The following is a 17,041-nucleotide window of genomic DNA, read 5'->3' on the forward strand; positions in this document are numbered from 1 at the left end:
ATTTGGACTGTCTTGCCTTGGAAGGAACACCATAGACCCTCCCCTCCTATAAATGAAACCTGCCCTTCACTCAATAGGGGGAGACAAGGGGAAAAATTCTGAAAGTTGGAAAAATGGCTGGCTCTTTGAGAAAACTCTGAAAACAACAATAGAAATCCCTGCAATTTCCCTGTTGAGAATGGACAAAATTTTGTTTATCTTTCGATTTCTCCTTCTCTTATGCTAGTCAGAATACTTCAAACTCACTAGTTATAATTCTGATTTGAAAAATGGCTTGAAGACTGAGTTCTCGCTTACTATTCCTCTACTGTCCATTGCTGGTTTTAAAGTTGTTTTCTGCTGTTATTCCATCTCGCTGGCTTACTGCTGCTGCTGTCTCATCCTGACCCTCCAACTTGATTTTCTTGTTTTGTTTTGCTATATTCAGGTACTTTATCTTGTGCTCAATCAAATGTGAATTCAGATTCGAAGCATGAAATTAAAAGAATGAAATTTAGAGCGATGCTTCACCCAGTATTATAATTTAGTTGTATTGTATTATGTTCTGATTTTACATCACCTTCTAGCTGGTTTCTGGTCTATAATAATTGAATTTCATCCTCAATGGATCCTAACTCCCAACTTTGGCTAACAGGCTGGTCAGGGGTGTGCCAGCACTCCTAATTGCTGGGCATGACCACCAGCCTGTCATGGCCTTTCCCTAAATCCCCTCTATGCACTTGCACTCTCTCTAAGATTCTAAATTCTGCACCCTTCCTATGAGCCTTGCTTTGGGACCTTGAGTTCCCTCTGAACTTGGACATTTGAGGGATGGCTCTTCCATACTGCACTTGCTTAAGTCTGCAATATATTTGGGGTGTAAGCACTGCCCGGAGGCCACTTGAGGCTCTTAGGGAACTTTGACACATCCCAAATGAGAGAAAGGCTTTGGAAATCTAATCCTGGAAGTTGGTTCATCTCATATTGTTAGACCTTGAGTCTGAATTAGGCTCCTTGGTTATAGCTTAAATTTCTGATGTAATTTTACTTTTCTTGATTCATTCTGGTCTATAATATTTTATGGGGTTCTAAGTAAAAAAGGAGAGGGTCATTTATGTATGCAAAGGGTAGACATCATGCTCATAGGTGTTACTATTTACGAGTTTCTGCACTTCTGCATATCATATAGAAATCCTGCCTGTGAGTTTCTGCACTTCTGCATATCATATAGAAATCCTGCCTGTAAGTTTCTGCACTTCTGCATATCATATAGAAATCCCGCCTATTAGTTTCTACATTTCTGCATACATATAGAAATCCTGTCTATAAGTTTCTGCACTTCTGCATATCATATAGAAATCCTGCCTGTAAATTTCTGCACTTCTACAAATCATATAGAAATCCCGCCTATAAGTTTCTGCATTTCTGCATATCATATAAAAATCCTGCCTATAAGTTTCTGCACTTCTGCATATCATATAGAAATCCTGTCTGTAAGTTTTTTTCTGCACTTCTGCATATAGAAATCATGATTATAGGTTTTCTGCACTTTCGCATATACCTCCATCATTAGGCAAACAGTTATAGGTTAAAAATAACAAAAATGCATTTTAGATACCATGTCTATAGGACTCCTGCACTTTTATAATTGTTTTAAACCAACAACGCTTAGAAAGCATGCCTATATGAGTAATTAACCGAATCTGAATCGTTTGAAAGTCTAAAATCAGTAGTAATGTCGTTTAATATCTGCAGATCTTATTTTATATATATATATATATAATCAGTAAGAATTCTTTAAAATCAGAGTAAGCATCGTTAGATATTATACCTATAGGTTTCACCTAGGCAAGCCATTAGGTAATTAATTAACTGCATTAGTATTTGATAATTACAACCAGTGGAGGCCTAATTCGGACTTCTCATCTGAGAAATATGTGATAAATCAGCCTTCCCTAACGCTTTAAATTTAATTCAAACCATAACCAGTATTTGTAAGTCATGCTAAATAATTTGTTTCTTTAAATGAGGAGGCCCGTTTGAGCCCTTTAAACTATTATGTGTTCTCCCATACCTGCCTTATATGTTTTGATTGTCGCCCTAGAATTTTATCCTTTTAAAACTCTGAAAAGCCAAATCTCCCTTCCTTTTAGGACTAGTAGTCCCAAATGCCTCTGGGACTGATAGGATTGGGGCGGGTACTAGCATGCAATAAGTAACGATACTATTCTGCGCTTAATACCTTAACGGGGTAGGAAAGGGTAGATATGGATATGATGACCGGTACGCTAATACCACGTGTAACCCCTCTTCTGAGGAGTGATTACCGGATATTGCATTGATGTGATCCATATTATTTGTAAATTTAGGACCCCATTTCCTTTATTTGTTTATTTTATTCTCAAACTATTTCTTTAAAATTTCTGCTTTCTTTACTTTCGTCAAACTCTCAACTTGCTTGCAATATTATGTTAAAAACCCCTTCTATTTGAGACTTCTATTTGCTTACTTGTTATTCAAAGTCACAATTGTAGCTTGGTCGGAAACCACACTAGTGGATCTTGGGGGGTGCCTAACACCTTCCCCTCGAGATGATTTCTAGCCCTTACCCGAACTCTGGTTTTCCAACTCGAACTCTTCTTTAGTGTCTTAATGCACTTTAATCATTAGGTGGCGACTCTTTAAAAAACCCAATTCCCAAGAGGGAACGAGTTTTCCTCCCAAATATCATGAACCCAATTTCACTTTTAGAAAAAGGGGGCGCGACACATGCATCATGTTAAACCTAGTATGGGTTAGAACATTGTTAACGTGATATCCCAATGGACACCGTCACATTATGTGCGTTACTTGGAGAAAATATGCCAATATGTTGATCATTAGTGTGTAAATAGTCGAATTTGGAGGGGGGGGGGCTAACTATATTTGTTTATAGAAAATGAAGCACGAAGTCCCCATATTCGGCATGGTCCAAAACACCAAAACATCCCACCTCAGCTGCTTGATTGGTGGAAAAACCTCACACCTAGCAACAAGAGTCATGTGAGAAAGGTCCTTGGTAATTTGCCATCCTTGTTAGACATCCGACCGAATAGAGCCTTGATTGAGGCTGCTACTATGTTTTGGGAGGAGAAAAGGGTCGTCTTCCACTTTTGTGACATATAAATGACTCTCTTAGAGAAAATAGGAGGTTTCGCTAAGCTGCCATGGGATAGTCCAGGGTTATTGGTACAAGAGAATTGCACCCGTCACGGTTTTCTAAAAATGCTAGGTTTCAAGAAAATTGATGAATTTCATTGTTTGAAGAAGTCGTACATCCCATTTGAATTCCTTTATGAGCGTTACAAGCACAGTAAGTCATATAATCTTCATCATGAGGAACTCGCCATTACTTCTTTGGGTTGGACGCATCGTCGGGTTTATGTACTCATAGTCTGCTTCTTGGGGTAATTAATATTTCCAATGAAAGGGGAAGGATCCATACTCGCCTAGCCATGCTCACCAGGACTCTGATGGAAGGCATCAAGGGACATAACTATACTATTATCCCCATGATCTTAGCTGAAATGTACCGCACTCTAGATCGGTGCAAACAGGGATTCAGGCACTTCGAAGGTTGTAATCTGTTACTACAAGTTTGGTTTTTAGAACATTTTCAAAGGGGAGAATATCTCCAAGAGTTTCTGCATCGACCGCTGAATGACTACATAGTTTACCATCACCCGAAGAAATTGACATTTATCCAAGATAGGTTTGCAAAACCTAGAAATGATGTGAGTTAGGTGCGTTTCTTCAGCAATCGGACTGACGAGCAAGTACATTGCATGTTCGAATGGTTTTCTAGTAGTGAATTCATCATCAGGTCAAAAGAGACTACTCATATGGTATTGATCGGATTAAGGGGCATATATCCTTATGATCCTATAAGAGTAGTGAAACAGGCATGAAGAACACAGGTTATACCTCAGGGTTCCAACATGGTCCAGTACAAAGCTGATTTTAAAGGGGACGTTATTCCATTCAAGTTCGAGGCACAACATATGTGGAATCAGAAGGTCATTGTGGAAATGGATACTATTGAGCTAGACAGGTATCATGTCGGTCATGTGTGCTTCTACCCATCATGGATAGTGGATGATATAGCAGTAGACGTCAAGCCAGGAATTAATCTAAAATATAGGATCATAGATGACACTGCTGAAGCACAAGTCAAGTACAGGAGATTGCGCAAGAGGGTCTTCGAGTCTGAAGCTAGGCATCTGGGACAACACAAAGTGGATATGGAAGAAATCAATGAGTGGATGAAAATCGCCACAAAATCAACAGAGAGATTGGAATATTTGGAGAACGGGTTGATGGAACTTGAAGGAAAATGAGAAATAGGATTTTAGACTATCAAAACATGGATGGTAATGAAGGAGGGCACCTAGCAAAGGCCCACCTATTGTTGGATATGCGCGACCTGGGGAATCTGATCGATGGAGTCAATAGAGCCAAGCACGCGGAAGGTCCTTCTAGGACCAAGTAGCTTAGGTAAATGTTGTTTTGATGCTTTCTAGCTTAGTTTAGATTTCGATTGTAATAAGGCAAATGCAATTAGTAACTTTCTTATTATTGTCGTTTTAGTAAGGATTTGATTCATTCTCACATTAATGAAATGATACAATTATTGGCATTAATTTTCTTCGAGTCTATGTGTCGCTTAGGCCTACATCGGGCACAACGAGGTCCCCTAAGTTAGGACACGAATTTATTACAAAGCATGTTCAGTATTGCAAGAATTATTTCAATATCCCTTACTAACTTGGTTACCTTTTGTTTTTCTTTCTTTTCATTGTTCCCATTCCCCAAGGCTAGTTCATGCATACTAGCATCATCCGCATATCATACTAGATCCTGAAGTCCTCCACCTCCTCCTCCACCAAGTGATCCTAAAGGCAGAAGCAAAAGGAAAGGAAAGATGGACGATTTAAGAGATATCAGAAAGGACAATGCAAAAAACGTTGAAACTTCGGATGGTTGAAGTACTCCAGCACAAAACGAATTAGTCCTACGCCCGGAAGAAAAAATACTGGAACTATAAGTAGAACTTGAGTAGGTCCGGATCTTGGCAAACCTTTCCCTCACCCTAAACGTCCCCGATATCAACCAACAAAATGCCAAAAACTTGGCACTTCCCCAATACACACAAAATCAAAATCCACCACCAAACCCTCCCGCACCACATTAATACACCATACCTTCTCAGAACCATAACCGTCCACTAGTACCTACTCTTCAACATCACCCTCACAATACAACTCAATACCCACAAACCACCACTTATCACACTCCTTAGAATGCATCACAACCTACTCCTGATCCCCAAAACTCAACCAATGGCCACCATTATGCCCAGATTCCCGGGGTCCACCAAATCAATCTCGTATATGTGGAAACTTTACCAAAATCCACCAAGAAGGACCTGCTCATCAAGAACATGGTAGAAGAACTCAAGAAGCTCACTGGCAAAGTTCAATGTCGAAGGTGGTAAGGACATTGAAGGTTTGAATTATGAAGACTTGTGCATTCAAGCGGATGTAGAACTGCCGGAGTGTTACAAACCTCCTAAGTTCGAAATGTTTGATGGAACTGGTGATCTAAAGGTACATTTAGGGAAATATTGTGACAAACTAGTAGGAGTTGGCAAAGATGAACGAATCCGTATGAAATTATTCATGAGAAGCCTTACAGGAGATGCTTTGTCTTGGTATATCAGTCAGAACCTAAAGAAGTGGCTTAATTGGGTGAGCATGGCATCAGATTTAATGGATCGATTCAGGTTCAACACAAAAAATGCACCAGACATTTTTTACATTCAAAATCTCAAGAAGAAACCAACGGAAATATTCTGGGAGTATGCTACTCGGTGGAGATCTGAAGCTGCGAAAGTAAGGCCGTCACTTGAAGAAGAACAAATGAATAAGTTCTTCGTTACAGTTCAAGACTTGTAATACTACGAAAGGCTGATGGTTATTGAAAACCATAAATTCTCTAACATCATCAAACTAGGAGAAAGAATAGAAGAAGGGATGAAAAGCAGAATGGTGACAAATTTTGAAGCACTCCAGGCCACAAATAAAGCTTTACAATTAGGAGGTATCTCCAAAAAGAAAGAATTGGGTGCAATAATGGTAGCCCAAGGTCCAAAGTCTCCTCTCACACACCAAACACCTCCACCCACATACCAGCCTTGACTCCCAGATACCAACAACCTGCTGCCACCTACCACACTTATAATACCCAACCCGCATATTACCACTCACAACCACCAGCCTGCCAAAATTACCAAAAACCCAGACCAAATTTTGATTGCAGTCCACCCAGACAATATACTCCAATTGTTGAACCCATTAACCAACTATATGAGAGACTGAAGGCTGCTGGTTATATCGCTCCCATTCACGCCGTTGCTATAGAAAATTCTTCTCCATGGATTAACCCAAACAAGATATGTGCCTATCATTCTGGAATGAAGGGCCATACCATTGATGAGTTTCCCACTCCGAAGGACAAGACACATACATTAATCGACACTAAAGGGATACAAGCAAAAGAGGCTATGCCCAATATTTGTAACAATCCTCTCCTAGATCATAGAGGTGAGGGAGTGAATGTGATAGAGACTGATGAAGAATCGGATCCGAAAGGGTCAGTTGGACTCATTCAGGAAGGGGATGATCCTAAAACATCTCTAGTCACCCTCACGTCCGTTGTGGTACAAACTCAGGCACCACTCGAAGTCAAGGTAATTGCACCGCTACTGTTTAAAGTCGAGGTAACCATGCCATTCACTATGATGGTAACACCTACTCCATCTTAAAACTCTAAATCTATACCATGGGACTATGTTGTAGAAGCAAGGAGGAAGGGAAAAACAAAAATGGAGGAAACCAGTGTAGCACAAGGCATGACTAGAACAGGTAGGGTTTATACACCTAAGGACTTGGGAGGAAAAAGCAAAGAAGATGCATCTAAGCCACCTATCATTGAGACAATTCCTGATGACCTTTGGAGGAAGGTGAAGCAAGAGAATACTCTGTGGTTGACAATTTGAACAAAACTCCTGCTCAGATATCCATTTTATCACTACTGCAAAACTCCGAGACACACATGAATGCCTTGATGAAGGTGCTACGTGAAGCCTATATACCCACCAATATCACTAGTGGGGAAATGGAAAACAAGGTCGGGCAGGTATTGGAAAGCTACAAAATCACTTTTAACGAAGATGAGCTTCCACCGGAAGGACTAAGTCACAAAAGGGCACTACATATCACAGTGCTATTTGAGGACAAATTCATCACTAGGGTTCTTATATATAGGGGTTCGAGCCTCAAAATATGTCCAATGACTACTCTTAAGAGGCTGGGTAAAGGCCTACACGAGATACATATAGGTAGCATGAATGTGAAGGTGTTTGACGGATCTCAAAGTTCCACAATCGGAGAAATCAACCTCAGCTTACAGATGGGTCCAACTTGGTTCGATGTTGAGTTTCAAGTGCTGGATATATCTGATACCTATAACCTATTGTTAGGAAGGCCCTGGATACATGCCATTGGGGAAGTGGCTTTTATTCTGCATCAATCTGTGAAATTTGAATGGAACCATCAGGAGGTGATCATCCATGGAGATGAGAGTAATCCCATTTATACCATTCAGACTGTTCTAGTCATCGAGAATAGGAAGAAGTTGGGTGGAGAAATATACCACCGTATTGAGCGCGTCAACACAATTGAAAAATAAAAATGGTGGAGCAACAAGATAAAAAGCATATTGCTGTGGACAGGGTATGAACCTGGCAAAGGTCTCGGTAAGAAACTCCAGGGGATCACCAAACCAGTACAGCCAAAGCGTTATGGTACAACTTTTGGGCTTGGGTATGAATATACTTGGAATGAATACCAGAATTGGTCGCTGCCATGGCGAGGCCCTTATTATCCGCTGGAGCAGTCAGTACCACATTTGCACCATACATTTCATCAAGCTGACATGATGTGGGGTCTGAGGAGGATGAAGCTTTAGCTGGCATGAGAAATTTATTTTTGGATGATGAAGACACGGAATGCAGTGTGATAGTTGAGGAGGAGGAGGAGGAAGACCTTCAGAATGTGGAGGAAGGAGCTGTTTTCAAGAACTAGACTATCGCACCATCCCGGGCCCATCGGGTTCCTAGGGAGCTTGGCATTTCACATAAATTGTATTTAAGGCAATGTTTTGAGCATCTAAGACATTTTCACTATTTTATTTTGAACGTATTTTGAAATAATTACTCGAGTCATCGAGCCGTACTTGTTTGATTTTTCAAGATTTACTTAATGCATTGCTATTTTTAGTATTTATTATTATTCGTTACATTTTCTCTATACAACGTTATTATTACTTATCCTGATGAACCTTCGACTATAACATGTAATGAGACAACGCCACATAAGGATGGTGATTCAGAGGATCTAGAAGATGATATAATACCTGAGAAAATTATCAGAGATGTGGAATATTTTGAAAACAAGCCTAAGTCTAATTTGGACAAGACCGAGACGGTTAACTTAGGGGATTCTGAAACAATCAAGGAAACTCGTATAAGCATTCACCTATCACCATCAGAGAAGGAAGGGTATATCCAGTTCTTAAAGGAGTATGATGACATATTTGAATGGTCTTACGATGATATGACTGGTCTGAGCACACCCATATTGGCTTACAAGCTACCTACCGTTCCCATGTGTCCACTGATAAAACAAAGTCTCAGAAAATTCAAGCCAGATATGAGTTTGAAAATAAAAGAGGAAGTCACTAAGCAAATCAAAGCCAAGGTTATCAGAGTGCTTGACTATCTGACTTGGTTGGCCAACATTGTTCCTGTTCCAAAAAAGATGGGAAGGTCAGAGTATGTGTCGATTATCGGGATGTATTGCCCAATATACACATATTGATCGACAATTGTGCCAAGCATGAACTATAGTCTTTTTGTAAATTGCTTCGTGGGGTATTATCAGATCTGGATGGATGAAGAGTATGCCGAAAAGACGGCCTTTATCACATCATGGGGAATGTATTTCTGTAAAATGATGTCGTTTAGCCTGAAAAATGTTGGAGCCACTTACATGAGAGCTATGACAACCATTTTCCACGATATGATAAACAAGAAAATAGAGGTGTACGTGGATGACGTCATCATCAAATCCAAAAGAAGCACATATCATATAGCAGACTTGAGAAAATTCATTGATTTGCTTCGAAGGTACAATCAGAAATTGAATCCTGCAAAGTGTGCCTTAGGAGTCCCCGCCGAAAAATTGCTAAGATTCAGCGTCAGCCGCTGAGGTATTGAATTGGACCCGTCAAAGGTCAAAGCTATCCAAGACTTGCCACCTCCCAAAAACAAGAAAGATGTGATGAGTTTCTTAGGGTATCTCAACTACATCAACCATTTCATAGCACAATCAACTGTGATTTGTGAACTAATTTTCAAAATGCTGAAGAAAGATGCTGCAATAGGCTGTACTGAAGAATGCCAGAAAGCCTTCGCCAAAATCAAGGAGTATTTTAATAAAACGCCCCACCGGAACCAGGGAAATCTTTGCTGCTTTATTTTTCCATACTAGATGGGGCTTTTGGGTGAATTTTGGGACAACATCATAAGACTAAGAGAAAGGAGTAGGCCATATACTATCTGAGTAAGAAATTTACACCTTACGAAGCTCGGTACTCTTTGCTGGAGTGCACTTGCTGCACTTTGACATGGATCACTCAAAAGCAAAGGCATTATTTCTACGTATACACCACATATCTCATATCGAGGATGGACCCGCTGAAATACATTTTCCAGAAAGCCATGCCTACCAGAAAGTTAGAAAAATGGCAGATATTGTTGAGTGAGTTTGACATCATCTATTTAACTCAAAAGGCAGTCAAAGGGCAAGCATTGGCAGATCATTTGGCAGAAAAGTTATAGACGGAGAACACAAATCATTGAAAATGTATTTTTCCGACAAGGAGGTATCATTTGTGGGAGAATACATCACTGAAGCTATGATGGTTGGAGGATGTTCTTTGACGGAGCTGCAAACTTCAAAGGAGATGGTATTGGAGCTGTCTTAGTATCACAAATCGGCCAACACTACCCGATATCCAGGTTTCCATGTACCAACAATATGGCAGAATATGAGGCCTGCATCTTGGGACTCAGGTTGGCCATTGACATGAATATTCAGGAATTGCTAGTGATCGGAGATTCCGATTTCTTGGTACATCAAGTTTTAGGAGAATGGGCTACAACGAACACCAAAATATTGCCATATCTATATTGTGTACAAAAGCTAATCAAGAGGTTCACGAAGATAGAATTCAAACATGTTCCGAGGATTCAGAATGAGTTCGCAGATGCATTGGCCACTTTATCTTCCATGATACAACACCCAGACAAGAATTTCATCGATCTTATCCTAATAGAAATTCACAAGCAGCTAGCTTATTGTGCTCATGTTGAAGAAGAAAGTGTTGAAAATCCATGGTTCCACGACATCAAAGAATACTTTTCAAAGAGAGAGTACCCTGAGCACGCAAATCATACTCAGAAACGCACACTCCAAAGGTTAGCCAACCATTTCTTTCAAAGCGGAGGAATTTTGTAAAGAAGTACTACAAACCTAGGATTATTATGGTGTGTCGACGCCAAGGAAGCACCCATATTGCTCGAGGAAATACATGCCGGAACTTGCGGACCGCACATGAATGGCTTCGTTTTAGCCTAGAAAATGCTAAAAGTAAGGTATTTCTGGATGACTATGGAAACAGATAGCATCAAGTATGTTCAGAAGTGTCACCAATGCCAGATACATGCTAATATTATACGAGTACCACCCAATAAACTCAATGCAACAAGTGCACTGTATACAATAGAAATCGCGCTACCCGATCTCGTTCTTCGATGGAAAAAATGATACCATGTCAAAATGGCAGGATGCGAGCTCGAGGTCGAAGCTCCTTTCCAATATCAAGTTGATATTGTTTACCAGAGTTTAAAGAAGGCATGCTTCGAGATGATATCGTTATGGTTCAGTTAGGAAAAGAGCGTGATACCCGCAACGGGCCGAAGATCACAACATAAATTTCAGAATGTATCGGTCTTTAATCCTTAGAATTCGAGGCGTGTCATTTAGCGAATTTTCCATAGCCCTCGTAAAGTTAAAAATGCGTAGTTGCTTTAGGCGCATTATTTTAATAATATTACTTTCCTAAACTCGGGGGTGCATTTCATGTGACCCAAATCCAAATCATGATAGCGTTGAATAAAATGTGTTTCGGATTGCGGGTGCATTTCATGTGGCGCGGTCCAAAGACATGTTTTAAACGACGTTCAATCTTCTTTAAAAATTACATAAAAGCGGTTAAAAAGTTAACATCGGCACATAAGTTCATAATTGATTAAAATCAGATAATTAAGCCGAATATAATAGTTAAGCGACCGTGCTAGAACCATGGAACTCGGGAATTCCTAACACCTTCTTCCGAGTTGACAGAATTCCTTACTCAGATTTCTAGTTCGCGGATTGTTAAACAGAGTCAAGCTTTTCCTCGATTCGGGATTCAACCGGTGACTTGGGACACCATAAATCTCCCAAGTGGTGACTCTGAATCTTTTAACAATAAATCCCGTTTCGATTGTCCTTTAATTGGAAAAACTCCCTTATATACATTCCTTACGGATGTAGGTGAAAAAAGAGGTGTGACAGCTCTGTGTGATAAAAGACTCAGATTCTAAAAAAACTAAACTAAACCTGAAATCAATTCAAACTAGATCTAAAGAAGAATGAAGAAGCAAATCCAGAACACATATTAAAGGGAAATATAAATTAAACCAGATTCATTTGACTAACAGCATGAACAAATGAGTTGATAAGCGTATGGCTTATAACTAGTCCAATGAATCTCATACAGCCATACCTCATTCAACCCAAAAGTATTACAATACACACTATATAAAATCACAAATGAGTGCAAAAGCTAAGCTGTTGATTCAGTCGGACAAGCTACTTTCTCTCAAACTTCATGACATTTCCCAATCAATTAAAATAACAAAGTTCCTAACTCAAAACAGAACTAAATCAATTAATCCATAACAACAAGCTGATAAAGTAAACATAATACTCTAAAGCAATACAGAAAAGTCGAAGGCAAATTGATACTACATTTCAGACTATTGCTTTCATTTCAACTTCCAAATCCAACTTCAAAAACAACAAAGCTTCTTAGTGTGTACCTGGAAATAAGACAGAATCCAAAGTAAAGCAGGATCAGTAGCTAGCAGCTAATAACACAGCTCCCAGATCCAAGAAAATCAGCAGAAAACAAACTCCAACCAAATGGTACAAAACGGACCCTAGGACCCAACTTCGTAGCAGTTTTAAATCCCAAATCAATTCATACTCAATCTCAAATGAAACAGGAAGTATTTCAGAACTGGAAAATTTCAGAAATCAATAGAGAAATTAATGAAACAGTAGCAATTTTGTCCGTCTTTTATTTTCTGGAATTCTAGCTCTCCAAAAAATATCTTGAGCTGCAAGTAACTTATGCCTTTATAGGCAAGTTACTAGGGCAGCTTTAATAAATTCACAATTGCATTTCAAACCTTCAGAAATTTTGTTTTTGCTTAAGTATCCTTCTTTTAAAATTCAGAACTTTAGAATAACCCCAACCCCCAGCTTTCTAGAAGCTTCCTAATGCAGTTACACCCAGATTCCCTAAGCTAGTTACCCAAAATACCCCTTGAACCCCTGTTAATTAACTAGAGAACCTAAACGGGTCGAACTAATCCAAGGCGAACCAGATATGGGCCTTCAAAAACCCGGGTCAGTCTCTTTCTTTGGGGGCACAGGTCCAAGTCAGAAGTCTAGGAGAAACGAGAAGGCAGAAGAAGGAAAGGTAATTAGGATTTTAATCAGCCTTTCGAACCAAATGCTTTCAATCGGCCCAAGACTAAAGGGAACAACCAAACAAACTAACCTAATGAATTCAAATAAAACTGAAGAAGCTAATAACTAACCATTAATCCTAACATAAAAGAAACACATGCAGTGATGACTTTGAGAACACAAAAGAAAAGTAGAAGAAGATGAGAAAGAATGGAATAGAAAAAAAAATACTAGAGATACCTGTCAAGCCAAGCGAACACAATCTTGAACTAGTCATCAAAGAAACCTTGATTTTTTGGTCGAGGTAGACCTTAATCGTGTGTTTTCGCCCGAAAACACATGGCTAAAGTCGATCTCAACCTTAAATCTTTAGTAACCTCGCCAATCAACTCCTTTTGGGATTTCAGGTTAAACTTCGATCTGAAATTCGAGAGACTCCAGGATGATTCGAAGGCGAATAGTTAGGGATTTAGAATGAGGGGGACTTAGTGGTCACGGGGTGTAATTTTGGTGGCGAACGGAGATGGCGCCGCTACCCTAAAGCGGTGGTGTCTGAAGGCGGCTACTAGGGTTTCACCTTTGTCTCTGAGAGATGAAAGGTTGGGGAGATGAGACTGACGGGGGGTGCAAGGCATTTGGACACTTTTATAGGTGTGACCCAATTAGTTCCGGACCATCGGATGAAGCAATATGAAGGGCCAATATTTGTTAAGGCAAACTGAACTCGGAACGACGTCGTTCCACTCCCTTACGGCGTCGTCTCAACGGCCTGGGTAATGGGCTACTTGGACCGGATTAGACAAAGGACTTTGGGCCGGGTATTGGGTAATTTTGTTTGGGCTAGGGACAATTAAATGGGTTTTAGCCCAGATCTGGATCTTCTCAATTCTTTTTTTTTCCTTTTTCAATTTCACAATTCTTTTCTTTTTTAAAAATTAAAATAAATCCTAAATTAATTAATAATAATTTTTAAACTAAACTAACCTACCCAATTAGATTAATCACTCATCATGGTATTCACAATAATTAATTAAATCCAAAATTTAAAGAAAAATTACACAATTCAAAATTAAAAAGTAAAAATTCAAAATGAATTATTTTTTATGATTTTCATTTTTATAAATCAATTTACTAATTAATCTAAAAATATAAAATTAAATCCTCAATGCAGATGAAACATATTTTTTTGTATTTTCACGAATTAAAAATAAACGTGCATAGACAAAATATAAAAATTAGCAGAAAATGCCACGAAATCCAATAAAATTGCAAACGCTGAGAGAAATTATTTTGTTTTGAATTTGTTGGAGTAATTCATATAGGGCAAAAATCACGTGCTCACAGCTGCCCCTCTTTGCCCGGAAATACGAAGAGTTTTCGTGCAAAAATAAGTGAGCGGATACGAGCGATTTTTGCCCGTTTGAATACTCCGTGGGAAGTATTTTTGAAAGATTTGACTGCACCCTGCTTCCGAGGTTGCCTACATATCCTTGGATAAAAAAGAATCAGGTCAGTGTAGTTCAGGAATGTCTGGTAGCTGGGACTAACATGGAGCTGTGATTTCACTGTTGTTGTTGTTGTTGCTGCTGCTGCTCACTGAACCCCTTATTACACCATGTAAAAAATAAAAGAAGCTAGACTAGACTATGATCTATGCATTACAAAACCCTATCTACATCTTCAAACTTGCTTTTGTGTTTCTTGTTTCCTTGTTGTCTTGTACTCTCTTGGTAAAATTCCTTTGTCGCCGTCTTGAATTGTAAACTGAGATGCTTCCCTTTCTCCAGGCGGATGCCTGACTGCTGAACTTGATATGTATTCCCATGCTATCCAGGCAAGCTCCTGACTTCAAAACGTGAATGTATTCCCATGCTATCCAGGGGGGCTCTTGACTGCTAATCTGAAAGTGCTCCCTGCTTTCCAGGCGGGCTCCTGACTACTAATTTGAAAGTACTCCCTGCTATCCAGGCGGGCTCCTGACTTCAACAAGGAATTCGATAGCTAAAATTTTTAGATTGTACTCCCTTGTTCTCCAAGCGGGTTCCTGATTGCTACGCTTGAAAGTATTCCCTGCTCTCCAGGCGGTCTCCTGACTGTTAAACTTGAAAGTTTTCCCTACTTTCCAGGCGGGCTCCTGACTGCTGGCTTGAAATGTATTCCCTGCTTTCCAGGCGGGCTCCTGACTTAAACATTTGAAAGTATTCCCTACTCTCCGGGCGGGCTCCTGACTTCAACATAGACAAAACAAAGAATTTGAAAGCTAAAACTTAAATTGTACTCCCTTGTTCTCCAGGCGGGATCCTGATTTCAACTTGAAAATATTCCCTGCTCCCCAGGCGGGATCCTGACTTCAACTTGAAATGTATTCCCTGCTCTCCAGGCGGGCTCCTGACTTCAAAATAGATAAAACAAAGAAAATATTTTCTGCCCCAGTTTGGTGGCTGGGCACAGATGTAAATGTTAAACTGAATCCTATTACCCAATATTACTAAGGATTTGAAAGTTAAGTCCCATTATGCAGGGGGTCCTGACGACTCTTAACTAAACGACAATTTTAAATCTAAATATATCTTCTACAGGTGTGACTTCTGCTAAATCTTGCTATTAAGAGAATCTTTAAACTGCTCCCCATTATCTAGGAGGGTCCTGAAAATCAAAAGTCAAATTTTATCTTAAGGGTGACAACTTTCATGTCGGAATTATACTACCCTACAACAGAGTTTACGCTAAATGTTGTTATCTAATCGAAATCTTAAAGCTAAGTCCTATTATTCAGGAGGGCCTTGGAAACTCCTAAATGAATCATATCTCGAACATGCAAACTTCTAAGCCAACTTATTCCTTTGGGATACATTTATGCTAGATTATGCTATTTCTGAACTTTAAACTAGGTCCCATTTTCCAGGAGGGTCCTGAAATCTTACGGTCAAACCTGTTTTGATGCTTGATCTTTCCCCTGCAGAGAGTTTCTCTAAAACAAACGAATTTTCTGCCCCTGTTTCAATCAAACAAAAATTTGTTAGTTTAAAGTGGTGGTTAGCTGATGGCATTCTTGCTGAAGATCTCTCCACTGCATTGTTTTGTTCTGAATGGATTTCCCAAACTGGCCCTGAACCGCTTTGACTTTCTGACTGACTTTCAAATCCCACGACCTTTGATGAACTGAGTGTTCTATACCCGTGTTGTTGTTTCACACCTCTGTCCCCTTTATCTGAACCTTTGCATCTCCCATTACATTACCAAATCATTCCACCGATGAAACTTTTGGTGATTCCTTGTACCCCACCTTACATCGTGCTGTCTTTAGTATGCTTTGACCACATTGTGATTTGTAATTTTAGGAGTTGGTAGTGAGCTTTGAAACCCTTTTCCACTTACTTGGGACAAGAATGACATTAAAACCTCTTAGACAAATAAACCCAAAAGAAAATGAAATGCAATGACTTTGCGGGTTAAGGATAAGAAGAATCCAAAACCAGATAACTGCTACAAAGGGCAAAAGAAAAAGAAACTTATCTGAGTGGAACAGTTGATACCAATGATCATGACATGCATTTCGGATTAATTGGACCAATCTGTCAAACCACTCAACTTTCAGTTGCCGTACTTTGTCGCCTTAGAATTTCCATGACCTGATTACTTGACCCAAACCTTGACCTTGTTCATCCTGTGGTGCCTTGAAACAGTTTTCCACCAACAAGCCTTTCTCACTTGTTGACTTTTCAACTCACTTTCGCCTCAAGGTTTCCGTGAGGGTTTTCACCAATAAGACTCTCTCATTTTATTTCTCTCAACTCCCGTCGCCTTACGGTTCCTGTGAAGGTTTTCACCAATAAGACTCTCTCATTTTATTTCTCTCAACTCTCAACGTCTTATGGTGCCTGTGAAGGATTTCACCAATAAGACTCTCTCATTTTTATTTTTCCTGCTTGAACCAGAGTGTTGCCCCTGACATGAATTAAATTTAACTGCTCGACTTGGCATTTCTCAAAGACTGATCAGAAGGTTTTTCTTTGGACTGTAATGTGGGCTTTTGGACAGGGTTAGAAAGAAAGAGTGTAAAAGGCTCAAAACAATTCAAATGTGTTAGAATTACAACT

General features: G+C 39.6%; 1 protein-coding gene across 1 annotated transcript; it reads left to right on the forward strand.

Moving 5' to 3' along the window:
* Window positions 1-10,178: 10,178 nt before the first annotated feature.
* Window positions 10,179-10,658, forward strand: LOC138883343 (uncharacterized). The gene has a single exon (XM_070164025.1). It carries the CDS (start codon window positions 10,179-10,181, stop codon window positions 10,656-10,658), a length of 480 nt encoding a protein of 159 aa, XP_070020126.1.
* Window positions 10,659-17,041: the final 6,383 nt, after the last annotated feature.

The sequence above is a fragment of the Nicotiana sylvestris genome, chromosome 12, assembly GCF_000393655.2.
Source record: "Nicotiana sylvestris chromosome 12, ASM39365v2, whole genome shotgun sequence".
NCBI classification, from domain to species: Eukaryota; Viridiplantae; Streptophyta; class Magnoliopsida; order Solanales; family Solanaceae; genus Nicotiana; species Nicotiana sylvestris.

What these genes read in the sequence shown, in the direction of transcription:
- LOC138883343 (XM_070164025.1), top strand. Translation starts at nt 10,179, where the DNA reads ATGGCAGAATATGAGGCCTGCATCTTGGGACTCAGGTTGGCCATTGAC.